The sequence below is a fragment of the Folsomia candida genome, unplaced genomic scaffold (assembly GCF_002217175.1).
Source record: "Folsomia candida strain VU population unplaced genomic scaffold, ASM221717v1 Fcan01_Sc001, whole genome shotgun sequence".
Classification (NCBI taxonomy): Eukaryota; Metazoa; Arthropoda; class Collembola; order Entomobryomorpha; family Isotomidae; genus Folsomia; species Folsomia candida.
The window spans coordinates 4632343-4656153 of record NW_019091193.1 but is presented as its reverse complement, the minus strand read 5'-3'; the positions used below and the strand labels follow the sequence as shown (position 1 = coordinate 4656153).

The window sequence follows — 23811 nt, the reverse complement described above, 5'->3', positions numbered from 1 at the left end:
AGTTAAAAATATATACGTATGCATCTATGTATGTAAATGTATTCGTTCTCCTCCGTTTTCCAACTGTGTTATTAATCACTTATAATTGCAAAATATGTATGAAAGATGAGATTAAAATCCACTGATTATCAACTACCACGAATACATGCATAGTATTAGATTAATAGCAGTGTCGTAAACTTGTTTACCAGTATGTCTGATCCATTTGTGCAAGTTTTCATTGATATGAGATTTTACCAATGTGTATATTCATTTAAACTGTATCTTTTTCCGATTCACATATAGCATTGCCATTATCTACCAATTTTCATTTAAGCATAACACGGATTTTTTTTACATTAGTATGTACTATGTGAACTTGAGCATACACACCTATGTATGCAAATATGAAAGTGATGCAGGACTTTCTTCAGGTTTGCGACGGATTGCACCACATTCATGAGTACAAAAATTGGTTGATACATATATATTTTATAGACCTGCTAAAACCATTTCCATTGTGTGACACATATGCGATGCCAATTTATTTTTCCAATCCAGGGCTTAATAACCCGTCGTGCCTGTCGCGACAAATCTCGTTAAGCTCATCCTATCGACTTTAAATTTTTCGAACATATAGTATGACAAGAGTCAGTCGGGTGGGGTCATTAGGCAGAATATTCCGAATGGTCCTTCCTTAGTAAAATCATTTAATGGTAAGGCTTACCTACACATTTACAAATTTGTAAATACCTTAAAACCTAGCGCTGTGCAAATATGATTAACATCAGTACGCTTATTAATAGATTTGACAATGCTTGTAATGATTGATTCGCATAAAATCATTATGTCATGCAAATGAGATCCACACATAAAGTATGATGGGTTTTCATATAGTTATGACCCCTACCACCCCACGTGACCTATTCACGAATGTGCGAATGAGATCGACCCATACCCTCGATTACATACTTTATGCACCGTCCCATTTAAATAAGTACATTTGTACTTCTACATAATATGACATATGTACATTGTATAAAGTGCACAACATTGATTACAGTTGAGTGGTGAAGATTATTACTTTTGGTCCAATTATTAATTATTCTGCCCAAGAGATCAAGTTCTATGCAGAACTTCAATTTGGCTTACATAATTCAGGGTAGAAACACACACAACCACAATCTTATCAAGATCGCGTACAATAACAGATTGACCACCGAAAAATATATAGGGCACAGAAATTATTGACGATTTACAAATAATTCGAGTAGTGTTAACCTGTCCGAAGTACAATTATCATTATCACACTATCGCGACATACCTGAACGAAATCAAGTCCCGTCCGCAAACATGATTGATTTATTTTCAGTCACAAAATTAGAGCATGTACGCTTATCATGGTGAATGATAACAGTAAACTTTACTCCCGAAGGTGTGCTGGGTATCAGATCAGCGTGACAGGGCGTGTACCAGAGTCGACCTATAAATCCACTCAGAAATCCAGGTCTGACATCCACTTCGGTTTAGGATCTCGTCCACAATGGTTATCACGCGTTTGTTCCTCGCTGTCGTCGTTATTGCGGGTAAATTATTCGCATCATGAAAATGGTGAAAAATCGGATTTAAAACATATTTTACATAATTGCCGTTTTTTGAATAAAGGTGTGGCGTCCGCCATTCCGGATTATGCATCAACCATCCGCCCTCCATCCTTCCCACTGGCGGTCAGAAATCCATACACAAACGTCTGGCTGCCCGCTAACGAACTACCGGGTAACTGGCCCGTTTTTTGGTATGTATAGATAAATTTAGCATATTTGTCGCTATTCCTGCTAATATTTTTTACGGTCAATTTTTCTCTATTTTTTTAGGACTAGCAGAACTAAGGGATGGACCGGCATGATTCAGGTCGATGGGAATCCCTTCATCTGGATGGGACGTCCGATGGAATCCGGTCAACTGATGGCCCCTTTGGCCACCCAACTCTTCTCTTATATCACCCCCACTCAAACCATCTTTGGCTTAAGGGCGGGGCCACTTGACCTCAACGTGACCTTCTTCTCTCCCGTGGAAGTTACTGACATCCAACGTCAATCCATTCCCCTCTCGTACGTCACAGCTTCTGTCGCCTCGAATGATGGGGCCTCCCACGATACACAGATTTATATGGACATCTCCGGAGAATGGGCGGCCAATGATGAAAGCCAGATCGTCAACTGGGCGGCCGCCTTGACCCCAAGCGGTCTCAAGGTTTGGTCCACTCAACTCCAAAACATGAACAAGTTTGGGGAACAGAGCGACTACGCGGCGTGGGGATATGCAGTTCTAGCCGCGGCGGGAACTTCAACTCACATGTCGAACTCAGACGTAACTGTGCGAGGAACATTCGTACGGGATGGAGTGCTTCCTAATACTAACGACCCCAATTTCAGACCAGCCAATGACCGGTGGCCTACTTTTGGGTTTGCGCAATCGCTTGGTTCCGTTGGAGTTGCCCCGGCAGAAGCGCAATGGGTTGTCGGTAACGTTCGGGACGATAACATTAACTGGTTAGGGACAGCTCTTCCCGCTCTGTGGCTCTCATACTGGCCGAACTTTCCTGCTATGCTGGACTTCTTTTGGAACGATCTTCCCACCGCGTTAGAAACCGCGGACGCCTTGGATACGCAAATCCTTACTGCCGCCTACAATTCGGCGGGACAGTATTACGCGGATATTTTGGCGTTGTCGCTTCGCCAGTCGTATGCAGGAAATGAATTCTCTGGAACGGCCGAGGTGCCAGAATATTATCAGAAGGAGATCAGCTCGGGAGCTTTTATGCAGGTAACTTTTATCTTAAACATATAAATACTGTGGAATTTTGATCACCTCATTTGCATAAATTTCACAAAGCTAATTTTCGGCGGTACATGATTTCCATGTTGAATAATATGGGCTTTCCATGTTGAATAATGTGGGTTTTCCATGAAAATATGCAAATGATGTGACTAGCCGGAAAAATTCCAATCTTATATATCTTATGCATACTTTTATCTTATACTTATCCCTTTAATGCCTTAATTTTCAGACTGTGGACGTGATTTATCCCACAGCTCCCATGTTTTACTACCTGAATATCACCTATCTCGAACTTCTTCTCGAACCGCTGTTCTACCAGATGGAGAACGGAGTATGGACGCAGGTAAATTTAACTTCCGGGAAAAATTAAGCAGCTCCTTCTCACCAGTAAAATTTGTGCATTCTATGTTTTTCAGCCTTTCGCCATGCATGACATTGGAGATTTCTACCCGAACGCTTTGGGTCAAGGGTACGGTGGCGACATGCCGGTCGAGGAATCCGCCAATATGATCTTAATGGTGGGCGATATCGCCTTCCATCCCACCGCCGAAGCTGAGAAGAGCCGCGCCTACATTCTTCGCCATTACGACATCATGGCGGCATGGGCGACTTACCTGTACGAAAATTGTCTCTACCCAGTCGACCAATTGACTACGGACGACTTTATTGGACACACCGAACTCAATAGTGGCCTCGCCCTGAAGGGAATTTTGGGCATGGCCACGTTCGCCAAGCTCTCCGAATTTGTTGGAAATCAAACCAATGCTGACTTCTACAACGCCGCGGTGGCCGAATTTATCCCGATTTGGCGCATGGAGTCGATGCATGTGGATGGTGATCACTTGAAAATGGAGTACAACGTTTCCAACGGATATCAATTCAAGTACAATGCGTTCCACGATAAATTGCTGGGATTGGGCGTCGTTCCCGCCGATATTTATCAGATGGAGGCTGATTACTATCTCACCAAGATGGAACCTTACGGGATACCCTTTGTGAGCATTAGGGATTTTACAAAGTCGGGTGAGTAGCCGCGAAATTCAAATATGCATCTGTATCAATTGTTTAAAAGTTAGTGCGTAACATGATGACGTTTGTTTGTAACGTTTCAGACTGGGAAATGTGGACCGCGGCTGCTTTTGGAGATGAAAATCCTGCCCTTCGTTCCGGTTTGGTTGAAGCGTTAGGAAAATTTTTACGAGTGACGCCGCAACGCGTCCCCTTCACCGATTGGTACACGACAGCTACGTCGAATCATGTCGGCTTCCAGGCCAGACCGGTTGCTGGAGGTCATTTTGCACTTCTCGCTTTAGAAATGGCAAAGGCCCATAGAAACGAAGTATGATTTGTAATTTGTTGTAATAAATGTTACCGTTGTCTTAATTTGGCAACCAAAATTTTCTGGACATTTGTTGTTAATTCATGATTACTTTATTTTCGTCCATCGCACATGAAATTAATTATTTTAAATGCTCTGGTAACCATGTGGAATGATTTCATGAAAATTTTATTTACATATATGTATGTAAACTGTTGACATTTATCGTCATAAAAACCTACCCACCTTTCGTATATGTTCATAATCTATCTATCACAAATCATAATACTTGAATGGTGGAAACTAATGGAAAGCAACTTCACAGCAGATCAAGTAGGTACTTGTATACAATTTGCATAACTTTTAACTCTGCTTGATCTTTACGATTCTTAGAATATCACATTGATTATTATCATTTTAAAATTTACAATTTGACATGGCATTATATTACAAAACGACACATCACATTAAAAAAAACATACATATCTAAATACGTCTCAATTTTCCAACAATAGTCCAGCATATCTACGTATCTTGTAAAAAACATGCGAGACCTAATGAAATGACCACCTCGTCTGTCCCAGGTACATATGACCACTTCACACAAACAGGTATTTATGTATGCACCTATATACATATGAAAAGAGGACATATGTCCTCAGTGAGTACAAATTTCATCGTATGCACTTCATACTGTTCCGAATATACGATGCCTATCGATGGAGTCCATAGTATGTACTTCTATCTATGTAAAACGTTTACCACAACGTTTACACGTTTGCTCTTCCCCAGCTGAGCTTTTGCATAATAATCCATCCAAATAAATAAGCAATACAAATTGCATGTGCCACATATCTTTAGTGCATACAGCGTATGTACATAAACTACACTGAAGTCTAGCCATTGCATCAATCCAGCATTGATTGCACGAGACGGTTGCATATAAAGGTTGCAGCAGTAAAGCAAATATCCCATTCCATATTCAGTTCCAAGTTTCAGTCTTCAAAATTTAGCATTTTCCTTTTTCGAAAATGTCCAACTCATCTGAAAAAGTAAAAAGTGAAAGCAACACCACCACCTGTAATGAAATCATTACGAAGGAATTTTTGCAAAATGTGTTAAAAATAGAGGCGAAGAAGAAGGGTGATCCAGTCTCCGAAATTATTTCTCACTCCGTCACCCTGGGGACGAAACCAGGCGAGAACTATGCAAGCATAATTTACGCGGTCGATATCCACTTATCGGGCGGAACAAGGCGTCACCTCTTGATAAAATGCTATCCAAATAACCCTTCCAGACAGCAATTCACAAACAATTTCAACTTCTTTTTCAAAGAGTGTGACGTTTATTCCAAGTGGATCCCGGAATTGAGACGGATACAAACGGAAGTGCTTGGTCTTGGTAACGATGAGCTTGTAAACCTGCCATATGCTAAATTTTTGCATGGCGAGTGCATCGATTTCCAGTCGGACGAAGGTTAGTAACAAAAAGTTCTCTCACAAAAAGTGGTCAGTCAGAATCAGAGGTCGGATATCTATATGCATTTATATTCAACTATTTTATTTGATGACGACCGGCAGTAAAACTTTGTGGGCGTGTTCCCGAATTCTTTTAAATAGATCACAAAAATTTCAAAATATTTCCACATATTTCTAGGTTTTCAGATAATTATTTGAAAACCATATAAATATTCTGAATTTTTTATATTTAAAATACACATTTCTTAATTATTTCAACGATACAAGACGGAGTTTTTTTGCACAAGGAAATTTGAGTAAAAAAATCCAGAGTATTATATTCAGAAATAAAAATTTTGCAAAAAATTTTAATTTTTGTTTTTTAGTACATATTTCGTTAATATTTTGGAGATTTTTCATAAATATGTGCACACCTATACACCCTCTGGTCAGAATAGACCATAATTTAAAATACATTTGTAACTCCCAGGTAAAATCCGACTAACCGGAAAAATAAATTCCATCGACAACTACATCGTGATGGAGGATCTTCGAAAAACTCACGGATTTAGGATGAACTACCGTCGCGAACCATTTGACCTAGACCACATGAAATTAGCCGTTACTGCTTTTGCCAGGGTTCATGCCCTCAGCTGGGCGTATCGTCACCACGTGGAGAGAAACATTACAGATAAATTTCCTTGCTTAGTCACCCACGTGTCAGATGAAGGTGTTGCAATTTGGAACGATGTGACACTGACCAGTTTAGAGCAGGCGAAGGGAGTCTATAATAGGGCATTTGGCCCAGGAAATGATTATTCCGCAGCAGTGGATAAATTTTGTCCACTGGTTGGCAAAATGACGAATTTTTTTACGGGACATGAAACCGCAGAAGGGTTTGACAAATTAATGCGAATTACGAAACCGGATCCTGCCAAGTTTGGCAAAGATGCTGAAAATCCAGGTTAGCAAGTATTTGTATATGTAGCTTAATTGTGATTCCCGTATTCGAATCAAGTTCACATTTCTGTGAAATTAATTACATATGACACCATTTTTCTCACATATGTGTTTTTAAATTATTCTCAGAACCATGGCGCATCATATGCCACGGCGACTGTAACAACAACAACATGCTCTTCCGGTACGATGCCACGACTGGAAAACCGCTCGAAATTGCCCTTGTCGACCTCCAACTCTCTCATGAAACCTGTGTAATTCATGACCTGCAGTATCTCTTCTTTGTCTCCACCACGTCAGAATTCAGACGAAACCATATCGATGACCTCCTCCTCTTATATCATGACACGTTCAACAACGTCTGTGCAAAATTGAGGACGCCCACGTTACCCGGATTTTGCATGGATTCACTCCAATTTCGGTTTCACCGGGCAAAATTTTTCGGCTATTACATCGCCATGATGGTCCTTCCAGTTTCTTTAAGTGTGGGAGAAATTGCTGACATGGAGAACATGGAGGAAGGAAAGGATATCACGGAAGCGTTTGTAGAACAATTTTGTGATTTTACAAGACCAAATGAGCTCCTAAAAGGGAGACTTTGCGAAATCACGAGGGAAATGATTGCGGATGGCGTGTTTTAATGCAATTTCAATTTTAATGAAGTTGGTTTTGTGAATAAATTTGGATTTATATACATATACATCGTTTTCTACATATTTTTCCACGTATTTAAAAAAATGCATGCATATAAATACTAAATAATATTGTCTATTATCTATGTAAATGAAATCGACACATTTGCATATGTGATTTAAAATTATGAAATTACTAAACAAAATGATCCACCTATGTATTTAAAACGGGTTCATTTAATTGTAATAAATCGAAGATTCATTTACAGATATTGAAATTCGAGTATTAACCGTATCTCAGCGATATGCACTCAATCATTAATTGAGTATAAAATCTGAAAGCCAACCCTTAAGTATGCATGAGTTGTTTTAATGTTGATGAACTGGGGATTATTTTATAGTTCAGCTTTTTGCTCGTAAAACACTTTAGTATTTTGTTTAATCCGAAGTAAATATTTTAGTTTTTCTTTAAGATTGCCCTACTTTATGGTCATATTTATGTTCTACCCGTTTGAACAGGTATTCATATTTATTAACGGCATATGACACATATACATACAATACTTATATGTATGTATGTATGTAACTGTGTCCTTATGCACAGGCCTTTGCAAGTAGTTGCGTTGTGTCACTTTTTTGATCACTAACTAGAAGTAGTTGAACAGTAAAAATCTATTCGCCAGTGCATTTTTAAGACGTAAATTTTATTTTTCTGCGGATTAAATACATACTTAAGACAATGGCACAAATCAAACTTCAAGAAAGAAAAAGTTATCAATTTGTAAGACATTTTTTACCATAACGTAATCTCAAATTTATTTTTAAAAGAAAATACGTACATTTGTATGTACGTTTGCATATCAAAAGATTAAATAAATCACAATCAACAGAAAAAATTCGCCGGAAGTTGTACATACAATCTGAACAAAATTTTCTCAATGTATTAAGCTTTCAAATTTATTCACAGTCTTGCATACTTCTCTTCTTATCCATCTGGTGGTCCGGAAGCTGGGGATTCCCACATGTTTCGAGAACAGTGAAAAAATTAGAAAAATTGGACGACCAAGGCGACAAATTATCAACATCGGTGTTCAACAGTACAGACCAACTAATCCGAACCACACTTAGTAAGCTTTTAAGTAATACAGAAGTTGACTAACTAAGTTTGAAGTAAATGATATTTACATATGTACGTTTGGTAGTTTTAACTTATATAAATACTTATGCTCATACTTATATTTACAAATACATGAATTCATTTATTCAGGCACGAAATCGACAAATTTAAAGGCGATCACACAGAATATGGAATCCATGAAACCTCCAGTAACACCAATTAAGGAACTTCAGGTAAAGTTAATTTTGAGGGCATTCATTATGACTATTATGAGTTCGCATCGTTAGCAATGTTAGCAAAAAAAGTTAGTAAAAAATTTTGGCTTGAAAATTCGTTTGAGAATCTCCACGGCATTTTTCAAAAATATGTTTCGATGAGAACATGAGAACTCGTAATGAAAACCCGATGAATATGTGTAGCAAAATTACTTGTTACAAAATAATTTTTTTACTGCGTAGATGAAACGAATGATAAACACATCTTTAAGAAGCCGAAATTCCCGTCAAATGAACTATCCATTCATCATTTACGGAGGCTGGTGAGTTATCGAAAGTTTAGAAATTTTTGCTGTAATTTGTGTGTCCTAAACATGCGAAGTACATATGTACATATGTACATACATAAATGTAGAATTTGAATTCTACTGTTATATTTACATAAATAGCTCACCCTATGGAAATTCAGGACCTTGGATGAACCCTTATTACCCTGGCGCACAGCGGGCGTCTAATAACCCACTCGCCACAGTTTTGAATGGCATAGCAGCCACGACGCCCTTTTTATTCTTAATTCAAAAATATTTAGAACAATTGCACGGGTAATAAATTTTCTGATCTACGAGTGAAAATAAAATACTTTTGTTTTCTGCAGCAACTGTTGTAAAATTTATTTCGACATTTCTTGCAAATTTAACATTGTCCCCGATTTTATTTTTTCCATGATTTCTGTCAATCTGTCAGAAATTAATTTGAAATTTCTTTTACATGTAGAAAAAGTAGCAAAATTACGAGATTTAAGCAAAAACCCAAAAAAGCCCATTGACCTTTAAATCACAGATTTGCAAATATAGTATGATATTTTTCATGATTTGTCTCACTCTCACCTAAGAAAAACGCTACTAGGTTTCATAGTGCCCCACTCTTGCACGAATGCGGAGACAACAACCTAGCCGTCAGATCAGTTGTCAGTCAATTGCTGATTCTACGTCGTTGACGGTTGGATGGACTTGCTGTCCGTTGAACATTGTTTATTCATTGTTTAACTTAAATTCTAGTTCGGCAATTAACTAACGATAAGATAAATACCAGGTGAGCAGAATTCAATATCTTTAGTTGGATCAATTTCACAAAGTAAATTTGTTGAAATCCAAGTGGAAGTACTTTTTTTCAGATTTTCAAGCGGATTTGATCCTCATCACAATGGAAGCTCTAATTAGCAAGCATTTGGACCATTTGGGCTTTGTGGACTCGGTAAGCTATTAATTTGGTTACAATTCTTCAATTCATACGCATCAAATGTAAACCACGTTATTAGTGTTATCCACGAAATTGTCGTGTTTTTTTAAAATTTTACGTAACACTTTGTTCCATAATTACAAATTAAAAACGAGTCATCAATTATAATCCTGCGCTGTAGACAATCCAAATGGCGGACGCGACCCATCCCACGACGAGGGTTAATCCCCACTTTTTGCGGATCGAAAGGGTGCAGAATCCTAAGTGGAGTGCCCTCCTCATCAAGACGCAGGTTTGCCGAAGCTATCCCAGGTAAGATATTTTTGTTGCAACGATTCTATTTAAAATAAAAATTTTGCTTACACGTCAAAACATAATTTTCTCCACAGATGGGCAAACGTTGGATTGGTTCCAACCGTGAAGCCGTTTACAATTTATCTCGGCGTACTTCTCGACCGAACCAACCCGGCTAATAAACGGGTTCTGATCATTGACACGACAAACGCCCACTTTTACGAGGACGCTGCCACCATTCCACCCGAGTCGCGGATCTTTGCCGACGTGGGAGAAGAAATTGTGAAGAACATCCGTTACGCGGTGAGATGCAAATGTGCATCTGTGGCTGGATGCACCTGCGGGGACGGGTGGACTGTTGAATTTCTCCGATGCAAGGAGTTCAGGAAGAGGGAAGACGTCCCTTACATGGCAATGGTGGACGAATTGGCTTCAGGAGGCTGGCTAAACACCGTCTTTTACCACTACATTAGCGAATTCATGAAAGGGGCGACGATCACCTCGTTTGGCAAAGAGGACAAGACCCAGCCAACTTATTGGACTAATGAGCTGTTTGAAGCCTCCAAGGAGATGGTGATAACCGATGTATTGTATGAGATGGGGTTCGGGTGAGTTGTCTTTTTCTAAGCTGAAAGATGGTTCAGTTCAGTCGTTCTTGAAATTTATAAATTGTTTCTAAAAAAATATGTTAATTTCATACTGGGCTTACTAGAAATTAGCAGAATTGATGACACATTAAATGAATCTACTTTTTGATTTTGCTATATCCCAATTTTTGCGTTTAACTAATTTGTGGAATGATTTTTCTATTTAGTGATATTGACCCAGCCCTGAAATGTGGAGCTTGTTTTAAGGAGGATGTATTCAAGGAGGGAATTCTGAAACGATGTGCGAGATGCAAAGTCGTCCGATACTGCTCAGAAAAGTGTCAAAAGGATGACTGGCCAGAGCACAAGAAAGTTTGTGTGGAGTCCCCTCGCTGAAATTAGCGTTGACTTTATCAACCTGGTTTTACAAATCGGACCGTTACGACCACTCAATCCAACCTACTTCAAAAATGACATAACGAAGGGAATAAGATGATGAATGAAATACTTATCAAATTACTGTTAACATGTTTCTCTCTATGGTTCATTACATTTTTTGTAAAATTCTATGAATTTCTTGATATCAATGGAAAATAATTAATTTCCTAAAATTTATGTATTGCACACATGAAATTTATTAACGAATGAAATTGCAAGAATTATCTTACACACCTCAAATTTTTTTTTGCATGCGACATATATAAACATACAATTTCTTCTCGTATCAAACTTATATCAACAAACATGCAAATTAAAAATCTGTCTACTTTTCCTCACACCATTCGTTCTCCTTACGAATTTGTTCCTCCTCCTGGGGCGTCAGATCATTCACGAGATTAAACATTGCGCGAATATCATCTGCCGTCTTGCCCTTGATCATGTTCGCCACGATCTTGCACCCGAGGTCCAACAAGCCAGTAATGTCGAGATAGTTTGCAGCCTAATCCGGCAGAAAGTAAAATACATTTAAATATTACTTATCTGACAAATAACATCGCACTCAATTTAGCAAAATATTTGTGTTTGCAGCAAGCTTACCACAATCAGGTCAAATAGCTCAATTTGTTCCATCTTTATGAAATTGGCGTCCCACGTGGTAATGTCGTCGGTGCGTCGCTCACGGGGTGGATCCTCGTCATCCTCAATGGATGGGAGATCATCCTGTATACATATTTATCAATAGTCAATTTAATTTGCAATTCATTTAGCACATATGCAAATTGATAATCAAGAATGGTTTTATTTAGTATCTATTTGCATACCTTGTGATGTTCGGCCCATGTAATGACCTTTTGCAGTATTTCTGTACTAATATTTTTCAGGGGGACGACTTCGCTGTCATCTCCGACCCCCAAGTTATCTATGAGCTGCTTGATCGTTAGGGAGCATGTGATCACGTCAACATCAACCTTTAGCATGTCCCCATCCGAAGATTCCAAATTGATGAAAGGCATCTGAAAATAATTCAAGTTGATTTCCATCAGATGTTACTTTCACTCTTGACAAAAATTCTAACGGAGTGCAAATTCTAATTAAAAAATATTTCAAAACAGTGGGCAGGACATTTAATTCATAACTTTAAAGGATCCAAATGAAAATGGTTTAAGAAATTTTGCAGGGTATGATTTGCAGGTTTTCAGAAGTAAATTTCAAATTTCATAGCAATAACCTCAATAACGTAGCTTTACCTTTATTCAACAGGTTATACAAGTACTTCCAATTGGTAGTAGTAAACTTGAAGGAATTTTGTGCTTAATATTTAAAAGTTTACCGGAAAAAAAAAGTTTTGTGAGTTAACTACTCGGTTGTCAAAGTTGGAATGAAGCTGTTAGAACTTTTTTAAGGCGTCGTTGTTAGCACGTTGATCTATTTTAAACAAGGGTCTACTATTGTTGAAAGTTTGAAACCTAATTTCGGGTACCTGACACTTTATAGTTACAATCGAACTGAATGTAAATTTACATATGTATGTAAGTAGCAAATAATAGGAAACGAACCCTTTTTAATCCTTACTTTAACCCAAATTCCTTTAGATCCATGCTTTAACGTTAACCTAATCTTTTTTATGCCTAGGTTCTCATTGTGCTTACAACTGGGTTCCACAAATTCCACGAAAAGAAGGAACTAATTTTGACTTTTTAAGATTTGTGGAATTTACAAGTTTCCTTTTTCGAACGAATATTATTTAAATATAAGTATGTACGTATTACTTTCTTATGCTTTCAAAGTGCAAAAAATTATTCCTAAGTACATGCACATTTTTTATGGGCATAAATGCATATGTAGATATCTGCATACATACAACACACTCGTAAAGACATACATACATATGTGCATATATAGTGAACGCATGGATAGTCTATTATCTGCTCCCCTCTTGGGGGAGGGTAAACTTACAGTCATGAGGCATGATTATTTCGAAAATCAGTTGATTACGTGATCGACTGCTTTGACTTTGATCTGTGTAAAAGATTTCAAATATGCAAGCATACATATGTATCGACGGGAATGTTCATAAAATACGTAACGCGGAGCGGGTAGATGGGTCGGGCCGTTGTGCCACACGTCAACCTGCGCCACACGTAAAAAATGGGGTGTAGCATGTTATGATGGTAGTGGCAGGGGTAAAAAATCACCAGTTTTGAGTTAACATATTTTATGAATGTTCCCCTTAGAGATATGAAAATTCATTGTCTTAACTACTGTCATAAACACATATTTAGATACATATATTTAGAGACGGTTATTTATCAAATCAGGTGCTAGCCTCGTGTCCTAAGCCATGTGCATGCCCCACCTGGTTATCATTTATTAATTATATTACGCTATCTGCATATTTTCACTAGTCTGCATAATTTTTACCCATGATCATCCGGATTCACAATGCAAATGTTTCACGATGCGGCCATGTGAGCAATAAATGCATATTTACATTGTGACGCTCTTTGTCCCTCGTGAACAGATAACTGCATAACTTTGTAATAAATCCCGTGACAGGAAAGCCCTCAGGATCTCATTATCTAATACAGACACGAGTAATTTCGTTCTTATTTAAGGAGTCTTCGTCTTTTGAGATTCAGTCGATCTTTAGGACGTTCGAATCCTAAGAACAAAATAATAATAATTAAAGTACCTCGTTTACAGAAAAAAGTAATACCGACACAAATTACAAATTCTAGAACATGGACGGTATACAAATATTTTGAATAAATTATATTTGTCAACATACATATATTTAGTTAATTTTCTTCTTACACAGTTTTCCAGTACATGATGTGGTTTCACAAGCAGCAATTGCTCGACGAGGTCAAGAAATCTGCGGAGGAGGAGCCGAAACCGTTTCATTTCAATGGACACGATCCAAACAAAATTTCCAAAGCAATGGACAAAATAATGGGAGTCTTACCTGCAGCTAAATTCCCACCAGTGACCCTGGACAAAAATGGGAATCACATTCAACATCCGCCCAAACCGGAAGTGGGGACTAAACTGGTAGAAAGTAATCAATAACTTTCTTTCCAAAGACGACAATTTTATTTCCATGACAGGGAGCGCAAACTGAGCGAGTGGGTGGACCAGTCACGTACGGGTCAACCACGATCGCTAAACACTTTGAAAATTTCGGAAATTCTGAAAGGAATTCTGGGAATTCTGAAAGGGCGAAACATGTCATGGGAACGAAAGAATTGCCAAAATCGGATGACATGGTCATTAGTTTGGCTGACATGTGCCTTCTCGTGTCTGAGGTGGAGTATGCTCTCGTGAAAAGGGTCCCATTTTAGACTGGTCAGCTAAATAATTGATCATGCCCCAGCATCTGAAACCCGTTTGACTTTGTGCCCCGAAAATTCTTCACTTTTTATAATAATTGAAGTATATTTTATCTTATCAATGGTTAATTAACTGATAATTGTGGAACAGAGTCGTATATATGTATGCTCGTACGTATGGACACAAGTAATTACGTAAATGTAGAAATCATGCAGTGTGCAGTTGAATGCCACGTGGCTCGTGTTATACTAAATACTTAATTACATAATTATTGTCTATGCACGTATTATGGAATGTCGTGCTGGAAAACAAGCACCATAAATGTAAGATGGAACGGAATGCTTGAATTTTGTAGTGGCCTGGAATCTAACAGAAGTGGGTGTAGTCGTAACTAATTAAAATAAATACATTCGAATTAGACAATATTTGACAATATTGCAAAAATAACTCATACTCTGTTTCTTGTCTTATGCAATGGAATTTAATTTATAGATATTAACGCGACAATATTCATATTCATATACCCAGTTACATATGTTGTTATGTTGTACAAATATGTAATTTCCAGGTACATACTTTCACATACATTTGCGTATGTAGTACCTAACACATGAAATGTGTTGTCTCAATCTGTCTCAACCTGCCACCCATTCCATGTGCAAGTGCAGCGAGAACATTGCATTTGCAATTTTGTTCATCTCGTCTCAAATATAGGTACATTTCGTTAGCAGCCTGCATCAAATGTACGATTGTACGATAAGTTGAGACTTGAGACACTATGCATCTCACACGTATCTCACTCATCCCACTTTATTGCCATAAATTAAATCATCTCATCCTAACAATTATGTATTTACGTTCTACATACACACAGATTACATAGTACCATTTAATTACTGAATAGTGGATATATAACATACTCAATTTACGACGCCAGACATAATACACTCATCCATCATTACGTCAACTGGTGTACAGATACATCAACAACACAAGTGAACCCAGATTCAAGAACATTTTAATTTAGCCTACTTAAACATTTCCACTACAAAAACCAAACCTTCTATTACCTCAATTTTTAAATTGCTACTCGCTAATGTAAAATTAAAGGATGCATATTCTTCTAAATATAGTTCAGAAGAAATTTACGGGGGAATTAATTTCTCATTTGTTACGTTAGATTTACATAATGCTACTCAAGCATACATGCAACCGCCAAATTAAGCTCATGTTTTATTTATTCATTCATAATTCCACTTGACATACGTCAACGTCCATCTACTTACATACAAAATCAGTTTAGCGTTATTTTCTGATCTTCGCAGCAACACATCATTTCCTACCGCACACGCTTTAGCAAGATCTTGTGAAGGACAAAGTGCAGAGCGTGCAGGCTGCTTATCATTTCTATAATGATGATGGGATTGTGGTGGAATAACTGGTTTCAATTAGCATGATACACACATTGCAATGCAAGATGCTTCCTTTTGTATCTAAATATTCATTAGTCCTTCGTCGTCTCTTCAGTCGTAATGTCTTTCAAGGTGGACACAGACAAGAGTTGGTCAGTCCGGATGCAGTTTTGCAGTCTCAACTTGCATAATACAGAAAAATATTACTTGGTAAAATGACCGACGGTAGATTACTATTTGCAAAATATATCAGTTCAACTTCAACGTTAATTCTTGAGGAGCCAGAAACTCAAAAAGTGGTGTCAAAGTATTCAAGTTTGCATTCGTTTCATAGCATAAATCGGGAAAATTTTAGCGAGGAATTTTGTACGCTGTATTGTATTCCTGGTCAAAAGGTATGAATGTACATTTGTAAAATTTCGTGAATTTTTAACACTTAAAAAATGTCTTTTAAAATTTTGCAGTACACTATCGGGAAAAATTTTACCAGTCGTGACAATCAGGGTGAATTTATATTCTGTTACTTTCCCGAAGTTGGAGAAGAATGCGAAATTCACATAAAACAAGATCGCACATGGTGGATTAAATCTCAGGAAGGAAACTCAATTTATCTAAACGGGGAAAAACTTACGAAAAAAGTCCAACTCCACTTTGGGGATTACGTTTCGTTCGGAATTAACTACAGTGTTGTGGACGATATCGTATCCTTTATAGAAAGAACGGGAACCAGAAATTCTGGGAAAATACCAATCTTCCTTTTTGAGGTGGTTACCTTAATAATATCTGCGCAAATTATGTATTATGACACAATTCACTCAGAGGTTTGTAACTTGGCAAAAATTATATTATGTAGGAACACGTTGCTAATCTCCGAGTGAATTCCTTACATAATTCAAAATATTCATGTAATTCATACATATTTGTGACCCCAATTTAGAGGTCCAACTTTTTGCACCTGACCAAATCCAACCAACCAGTATTAACCCCATGCCGCGAAAACGAACCTCACCCAGATGCCTCAAACCCTGGCAGCACCCTTGGACGTAATGAACACCTCATTTCCAAAATTCTAACCTATTTGCCCATCTCCACTCTCAAAAGTGCTCGTCTAGTCTGCAAACTATGGTACGAAGAAGCCACACCCCTCTTACGAGACAAGTCCCTTATCCACTTCAACTTTAACACGTACCAAACTACGCGGGAATCTATGCGGATTTTAAAATATACATATGAAATGGAGCATTTCCCTCATCCCCACTGGTACCTGAACCTCCCCGTTTTATCAAATTCGGCCAACCCGTTAACCCGAAAATTTCGGCAAGATTTCACCCATCTCCTGAAACACCAACGGAACGTAGAATCATTACGAATTAACGGGGCAATCCACTCCCCACAAGATCTCTCAATACGAATGAAACTATTTCAAGCGGTGTCCCAAACTTTACAAGATTTACAAATTTTGGGAGATTGGGGCTTCGCAAATCTTAATTTTCCCCATATCGCTTTTCCACACTTGAAAAGTGTCACCATCGCATTTGAAATATTACGCAGGGAAGAAAATAATGATAAGAAAGATAAGATTGATCCTCATCCAGGCGAATCGAGGCTGGAAGAATGGTGCACATCTTTCATGGACGTGTTAAGCTCTACCAATTTGCAATCGATGGGTTTCGCATGTTCGAAAATGTTAAGTTTGCTATTTCTTGAAGAGTTGGCGCAATTGAGTTGTGAGGATGTCGCAAAATTTTCGCATTTGCAAAAATTAATGATGCTCCATACAACCCCGTCAGTGTCGCGTTGTTGTCTCACTCTGCCTCAACAGTTAACAAAATTAGAGCTGAATTGGATATACCCGAGGAAAACAAGGGATCACTTCAATCTACGAGTTTTCACAGATTTTGAGAATCTAATCGAGAAAAATGCTCAATCACTGAACAATTTGCAATTTATTTTGCCCATGTTGCGAAAAAGGAGTGAAATTCATATTCCGGTTTTGGAAAGGTTGAAATATTTAATTATTTCTTCTGAAGGAGATTCGAAAACTTGGCAGGAAAAAAATTGCAATACTTTTTGCCCAAAGATATCATTTTGTGATGGCGCTCATAGGTCTTTGCTTGTGTACAATAAATTTTTGCCGAGGCTGCAATCCTTGCGCCTGGATATTAAGCAACATTATAAAAACTCTGCAAGGCGAGATCAAGAATTTAAAAAGTGTAGTCACCTCTTCAAAACATTTTTAGTTCCGGGTGAAAGAAGCGTTGAAAACAATTTTACCCCGTGCAAAACCTTGAGAGAATTACACGTTCCATACGAAGAGATAAGAAGCATATTACAAATTACTTCGGTAGAAATAGAGAAGATGTTCCCCAACGTGGCTAAATTCGATTAATTATGTACGAATCGAACTAAATACTTATAAGTAAATTCCATTTTCAGTATTACATAAAAGCCTCAGCCTCAATAAAAAGAATGGATCATTTACATATTTAAAAATGTGTTAAAAATTTACACCTTTAGCGTGTAAATTATTTATTTGCATATTTGTAAAACACTTTATACACCACTTACATACATAAACCCAAAACCATAGAAATCAATTTCATGTAACACTTTATTTACCATTTTATCTATGAACCTGCATAACATATTTATTCGTATAAAAATTTTTAAATTCATTGTAACACAAATATTCATCATATTCACGGATCTTTTACTAGCGGAACTAGGGGTAGGCAGGGTAGGCATTGCCTAGGGGCCCCCGCGGAGCTGGGGCCCCGAAATTCCCCTAAATTATATAAATTTGTTACCTTCCAAACATTGGGGAAACTAGGGACAAGCGTTGCAGAAGGGGCATAATAAAATCGTAACAAATTAAATTTCTATGAAGAAATTCTGTTAAATATCTATATTAGGTATAATTTCCATTCCAAGATTTCTTAGATGGGAATGGGAATTGCAACTATCAACTATCAAATTTTCTATTTATTTTCCTACAGGGTTTGCAAATCCAATCTTAATTAATAATTTTTCATGTTCTGAAATTATCATTTAGTTATTTAGCTCAAAAAGCATTAATCAAACTACTGCAAAAACTGAACTCTGTGCTACCAGCCAGCTCTACCCTCAGTTTTTGAAGTTGTGGTTTTATTAATATATAATTTTAAGTAAACCTTTGTCGTTTAAACAGACGGCGCAAAATTACCTTCCTAAAACCACAAAATGTCCCTAATTTCTGAAGTATTTTCAAATCTGTCAGGGACAGGGGCCCCCGCCGTACCTTTGCCTACCAGCCCCAAATTTATAGTTCCGCTACTGGGATCTTTAACTTTAACCCATTTTTGCACCGTAATACAGTCAGTTATTTCTACATTTTCACCTTCATTCACAACTTGACCTAACTTACATTCCTCAAATTTATGACCCTTTCCTTCCACCTTAACTTTAGTAAGGGCACAATTTTTAAATTGAATGTCACCTCCTTTACACTCCGTCGATTTAAAACCGGATCGTTCAACTTTTAACCCAGTGCAATCTGTCCTAAGTTTAACATGACTTGGGCCGTGATAATCTGGCCAATCAGAAGCCAGCTTCAATTTTTTTGCAAAATTAAAATTTTCAATGACATTATCTTTTCCAGCAATTTCTAAGCAATAACTAGACCTCGATTTTTGTTCCGGTTGAGGTGAACATTCGAAGCTAGAAAAGGTGTTGGCACTTCCTTCACTGCGTAAAATACACGTGGTTTGTGACGATTTCAAGTTTAAATTAAAGTTCTCCAGACAAGCTGAAGCAAATTCGCACTGTTTTACTGTGCAATTTGTACAATTTTGTCCCGACTCACCGTGCGGGTTTACTTGCATTTCAAAATTTTCAAACCGATTTGAGCCCCCTTTCACCAATAAAGCAAAATATGTATCTCTAGCAACTCGGAAATTGAGTAGGCGATTAAAATGGCTCATAACGTGTACCAGGGTAATTTGGCTTTTAAAGATGACATTAGTTAGGGTAATAATCCCAGCCGTGAAAGTTAGCTGGCATTGCCTAGCCTGAAATATTGTGTAAAGTCCGAACCCTTTTACTTCGCAGTGGGACAAGTTCGCATTGTTGAAATTAAAATTTCCACGATAATCTCCCGGTAGAAGTATGATTTCATTCAACTTGGCAGAATTCTCGACTGTTTTTGGAGTAGGATCCAGTATTGCTCGTAATTCATCAGAGGAGGAAACGTACACCACTTTTCGCCATCTCTCCACTCCACGAAATGTGAACGGATTATTTTTCGACCTAATAATTTTTAAAAATTTAAATTTTCAGGTAATATGGGCATATCGTCGGCATAAGTATAAAATCAGATCAGAAACGTGAATTGCACGTGTCTGATTTTATTATAAGGCCGACAATGAATGTTGTGCATCGTATAGTGCGTATGTACATATTATTATGTAAATACAAGTACATAAGGCTAAATATACATACATAACTCCCAAACTGGCCATTGTAATGTTTAATAGTTGAGTATCCGATAACACAGATTTTGACCTAACTTGAAATTCGAGCGTCTGTACGTCCATAAGCGGGAATCGGATTAGTGCCAATAATTTTTGAAATTCCGAATTTCTAAGAAATGCTTTATGTTCTTTCCACCTGAAATGAATTACATATATTTACATTTACCCAACATGTTTATAATTAATGCGAAGAACTAGTCTAATTTAAATTATGTATTTCAAGACCTGTATAAAGCTTCGAAAAGATCGATTTCATCGACAGTCAGGCTTTCATCTTTCAAAATATGGATCCAAATTTCTTCTGTCCATTTTGTCAATAACTCGTCCGAATTCAAGGCAATGAGAATATTTCTTAAATAAAATATAAACATTGTCTTTATGTAGTAGCGAAAGATGCCAAGTATTCAATATCCTTGGATTCATGGCTGAGTTACATATGCAGGTAAATATCTACGTATTACACCTTTTAAGAACCGCCCAAGCCACATTTCTTAAATCCTGATCCAACTTTTGCACAAAGGCTGCATAACAATTCGTATAATCTGCGACCAGGTCGTGCGCGATTTTAAGGGTGGTTGCCTCCCGAAGGTTTTCGAACCCATACATTTCAGCCAGATTGCTCATGTCCAATAAGTCTTCAAAGTCCAAACTTCCTATGCAGTCCTCCACGTCATCCGTGTAGATGAACTACATAAATAAGTCATACATTCATATTCCATGACATAAACTGTTAACGAAACTCGAATAAAAATACCTTGACGAATTTTTCAAATATTTCCGGGTCTATGGGCAGGCTTATCACGATTCTAATCCCAGCCTTATTTTTATCCTTCTCAGAATTCCACCGGTCTTCCAACATTGTTTCAAGTACAACTGATCTCGACCGGAGGATGAGGTTATGCCCTTTAACCTCCCTTCGTTCCTCTCCCACGACAAATGTGACGTCCATGGAGTCCTTCGAATCAGCTAAATTTCGCAGTGCCTCCGCCACCGAGTAGAATGTTTGTGTCATAGCGGTTGCCGTAGGTGATGACTTGGAGGGTAAAACTTTAGCGGGTAATGGGTCTTGTTTTCCAGAACAATTGTGCCAACGCTTTGCTTTCAAAATTTTTCTCATTACTTAAAAACTTATTAGATTGGTTGTATGAATGCAAGGTGTGGTGTTTAGCTAGATTGCATATTGCAAGTTGAAGTGGAGTGGAGTTAGATAACCGTAGCCAAACTGCATGTTTGTGCTATAATGCATTAATTCGCTGTTATCTGATATCTCGTTATCTGCAAACTCTACCTTGTCATTAATTGCGTACAAAAGGCGTTAGGACATGGTTTTGACGAATTCATGCCTTAATTGCGGGATGGATTTTAGTCGTAGAGATTTCTAACTTTTTTTATCTGAAAGCCCATGTCTCAAACTATAGGTAAGCATATCTGGCTTCCGATTTTGTGTACTCTGCGAAATGAGGCAAGGTCAAATTTGGACAGGTGTCCTTTTTTAGTTTTCCAAACCAGTGTTCTTATAAAATGGCGTTGAACAAAATATTTTTTTCTGAGGTCCTGATGCAAAAATAGTTTTTGCGACTATTTTTAAGGGACTTAGCATGCTTTTCACTATATAAAACCACTTTTGCCTCATGCTTATCTTTTAAGTCCGTTTTACAGTCTAATTTCATACTTGTCCTAATGAAATGCGCTCTTTAACGCAACTCTTCCACTTTTAAGGCCCCCACATTTTACGACTTTGATGCTAAAAATCCCTAACGTGGTTTTTATCCAAGGTACATATAGTATATTGCACTGTAAGTACTTTTGACAAAATTTTGATAAGTGGTTACACCCCACGGACTGAGTTTTCATCAGACCTTATAAACTTTTTGGAAAAGTTCCCGTCGTTTTCGAAATAATTTAACTAACCAAAACGCAATAATTTTATTATTTTGTCACTTGTACCTTGTAGATAAAATAGTTCTGCAGCAGGGGACACCAAAAGATTATTAAAATTTATCTTCGAAAAAATTTGACCATTAATTTTCCAAATAAGTTCACGAGTTTTTTAGGATTCTGCGACAGCTGATTAGCTCGGGTCCTTCTATAAAACTGTTTACACAAAATCTTGACTGTTTGTTTTAATATTACTTAGGACACTTCCAGCTTTACCCTCAAGCTGCATTTGACCCGGTGGGTCAACTTTCAAGGTCAGCAGGTTAATTTTTCCGCGCACGGTCTGATTTATCATTTTTTGGGCAAACTATCCGCGATGATGGAAGGCCCACGTTGTGTGATTCATTACGGATTCTTTTATTATTACATGCAATGATTATCTAGGGTTATTATATTAACAATCATTCACCTCTGACCTCTTTGGTTATCATGCTATATAAGCAATTAAGTTTGGAAAGTGTTTTTTTGGCTTCTACCAACTCCGGGGGCACTGTAGGGTGCATTTGTGAAGCTATCACCCTAAAATTTTAAAGATATCTTTTTGAGAGTATTATCTTGCAACATACCAAAAATCAGTCCAAAATTCAACTCCCCGCCAAAGATATTCACCCGAGAATTCGTCAAAACCATCACCTAACGCCTTTTGTATACTGACAGTGCAAGTTATTTTTGTTTGATTTTTTTCAAGTATAGAAGTTTCGTCATTGTAAAATTATTCTATTATAATTACTCTGGGACAGAATACATATACATATATACATACATACATACATGCATACATATTGGGTAGATAGCTGATTGTTCGCAGTGGAAAGTTGTCATATTCAGAGTCTTGGGATTAACGAAAGTGGGATTAATGATTAGGATTAGGGATTGATTTTTAAAAATTCGGGATTGAGGATTGAGATTAGGGATTAAATTAACTCGGGATTAAAATTAATTTGGGATTAAATCTCTCGAGGCATTCAATGGAATTAGGGATTAGGATTAATTTAGTCCAATTTTAATCCCGGATTGGGATTAAAATCGTATTTATCGTCGATCACATTTGTATCTAGTTAATGTTTCCAATGTTTTAATTAAATTGTTTGATAAGCCCTAAACAGTGTGATTGAATATTGTGGGATTTTCGGGGGATTGCATTGCATACGCGTTGAGAGCAAAAATAAGAAGGAAGAGTGGTGTGAGGAATCGAACCTCACGTCTTTCTCATGCCGGGAGAACACCTTATCACTAGGCTAACCGCCCTGCTTCCTATCCTTGCTCTCTTTTGCAACCACCAAATTCCACTATTCTCTCCTACAATATGGATTCTACCGTAACCTAATGACCGTATAAATAATGACCTAAATTGCGAGTTGTCGCTTAAGTGACAAGTCTCCATTTGATTATCATTGAGAGTATTTGAGAGTTAGTGGGCACTCCCACTGGCCACTATAGGTTATTATTATACGGTTATAAAAATATGTACTGTACACATTAGCCACATAAAGTAAGTTTACTTATTAAGTTATCACCGAACTAAAATCAACTTGAACAGATA

General features: G+C 37.5%; 8 protein-coding genes across 10 annotated transcripts; 6 read left to right on the top strand and 2 right to left on the bottom strand.

Annotated features, from left to right (window-relative positions):
* The first annotated feature begins 1419 nt into the window (after positions 1–1419).
* On the top strand, positions 1420–4226 carry LOC110856224 (glutaminase A). The gene is made up of 6 exons (XM_022104698.2): positions 1420–1565; positions 1645–1774; positions 1854–2805; positions 3050–3163; positions 3237–3843; positions 3933–4226. Exons 1-6 carry the CDS (start codon positions 1523–1525, stop codon positions 4163–4165), a joined length of 2079 nt encoding a protein of 692 aa, XP_021960390.1. The 5' UTR covers positions 1420–1522; the 3' UTR covers positions 4166–4226.
* A 798-nt stretch (positions 4227–5024) lies between these two features.
* LOC110856233 lies at positions 5025–7255 on the top strand. The gene is made up of 3 exons (XM_022104707.2): positions 5025–5614; positions 6086–6559; positions 6685–7255. The coding sequence occupies exons 1-3, from the start codon at positions 5170–5172 to the stop codon at positions 7194–7196; spliced, it is 1431 nt and encodes a 476-aa protein (XP_021960399.1). The 5' UTR covers positions 5025–5169; the 3' UTR covers positions 7197–7255.
* A 559-nt stretch (positions 7256–7814) lies between these two features.
* LOC110853501 lies at positions 7815–9173 on the top strand. Its single transcript, XM_022101805.2, has 5 exons — positions 7815–7968; positions 8155–8314; positions 8455–8537; positions 8763–8842; positions 8969–9173. The coding sequence occupies exons 1-5, from the start codon at positions 7927–7929 to the stop codon at positions 9123–9125; spliced, it is 522 nt and encodes a 173-aa protein (XP_021957497.1). The 5' UTR covers positions 7815–7926; the 3' UTR covers positions 9126–9173.
* A 306-nt stretch (positions 9174–9479) lies between these two features.
* Positions 9480–11121, top strand: LOC110853402. Its single transcript, XM_022101700.2, has 5 exons — positions 9480–9611; positions 9694–9773; positions 9940–10070; positions 10148–10660; positions 10867–11121. The coding sequence occupies exons 2-5, from the start codon at positions 9723–9725 to the stop codon at positions 11033–11035; spliced, it is 864 nt and encodes a 287-aa protein (XP_021957392.1). The 5' UTR covers positions 9480–9611; positions 9694–9722; the 3' UTR covers positions 11036–11121.
* A 133-nt stretch (positions 11122–11254) lies between these two features.
* LOC110851567 (S-phase kinase-associated protein 1) lies at positions 11255–13634 on the bottom strand. Of its 3 annotated transcripts, none has more exons than XM_035856390.1 (4): positions 13502–13634; positions 11902–12093; positions 11678–11800; positions 11255–11579 (listed from the first exon to the last, which is right to left on the bottom strand). In XM_035856390.1, exons 2-4 carry the CDS (start codon positions 12091–12093, stop codon positions 11403–11405), a joined length of 492 nt encoding a protein of 163 aa, XP_035712283.1. In that variant the 5' UTR covers positions 13502–13634; the 3' UTR covers positions 11255–11402. The 3 variants fall into 3 exon arrangements, with proteins under 3 accessions (XP_035712283.1, XP_035712272.1, XP_021955108.1); XM_035856379.1 differs by lacking the exon at positions 13502–13634 and adding an exon at positions 13037–13409; XM_022099416.2 differs by lacking the exon at positions 13502–13634 and adding an exon at positions 12328–12613.
* Positions 13635–13694: 60 nt separating this feature from the next.
* LOC110841916 lies at positions 13695–14857 on the top strand. The gene is made up of 3 exons (XM_022087615.2): positions 13695–13828; positions 13899–14131; positions 14188–14857. The coding sequence occupies exons 1-3, from the start codon at positions 13822–13824 to the stop codon at positions 14419–14421; spliced, it is 474 nt and encodes a 157-aa protein (XP_021943307.2). The 5' UTR covers positions 13695–13821; the 3' UTR covers positions 14422–14857.
* A 1076-nt stretch (positions 14858–15933) lies between these two features.
* On the top strand, positions 15934–18307 carry LOC118437395. The gene is made up of 3 exons (XM_035856364.1): positions 15934–16217; positions 16287–16586; positions 16760–18307. Exons 1-3 carry the CDS (start codon positions 16038–16040, stop codon positions 18209–18211), a joined length of 1932 nt encoding a protein of 643 aa, XP_035712257.1. The 5' UTR covers positions 15934–16037; the 3' UTR covers positions 18212–18307.
* LOC118437390 lies at positions 18258–21682 on the bottom strand. The gene is made up of 5 exons (XM_035856360.1): positions 21085–21682; positions 20794–21017; positions 20556–20681; positions 20299–20466; positions 18258–20106 (listed from the first exon to the last, which is right to left on the bottom strand). Exons 1-5 carry the CDS (start codon positions 21445–21447, stop codon positions 19029–19031), a joined length of 1959 nt encoding a protein of 652 aa, XP_035712253.1. The 5' UTR covers positions 21448–21682; the 3' UTR covers positions 18258–19028.
* Between the last annotated feature and the right edge of the window lie 2129 nt (positions 21683–23811).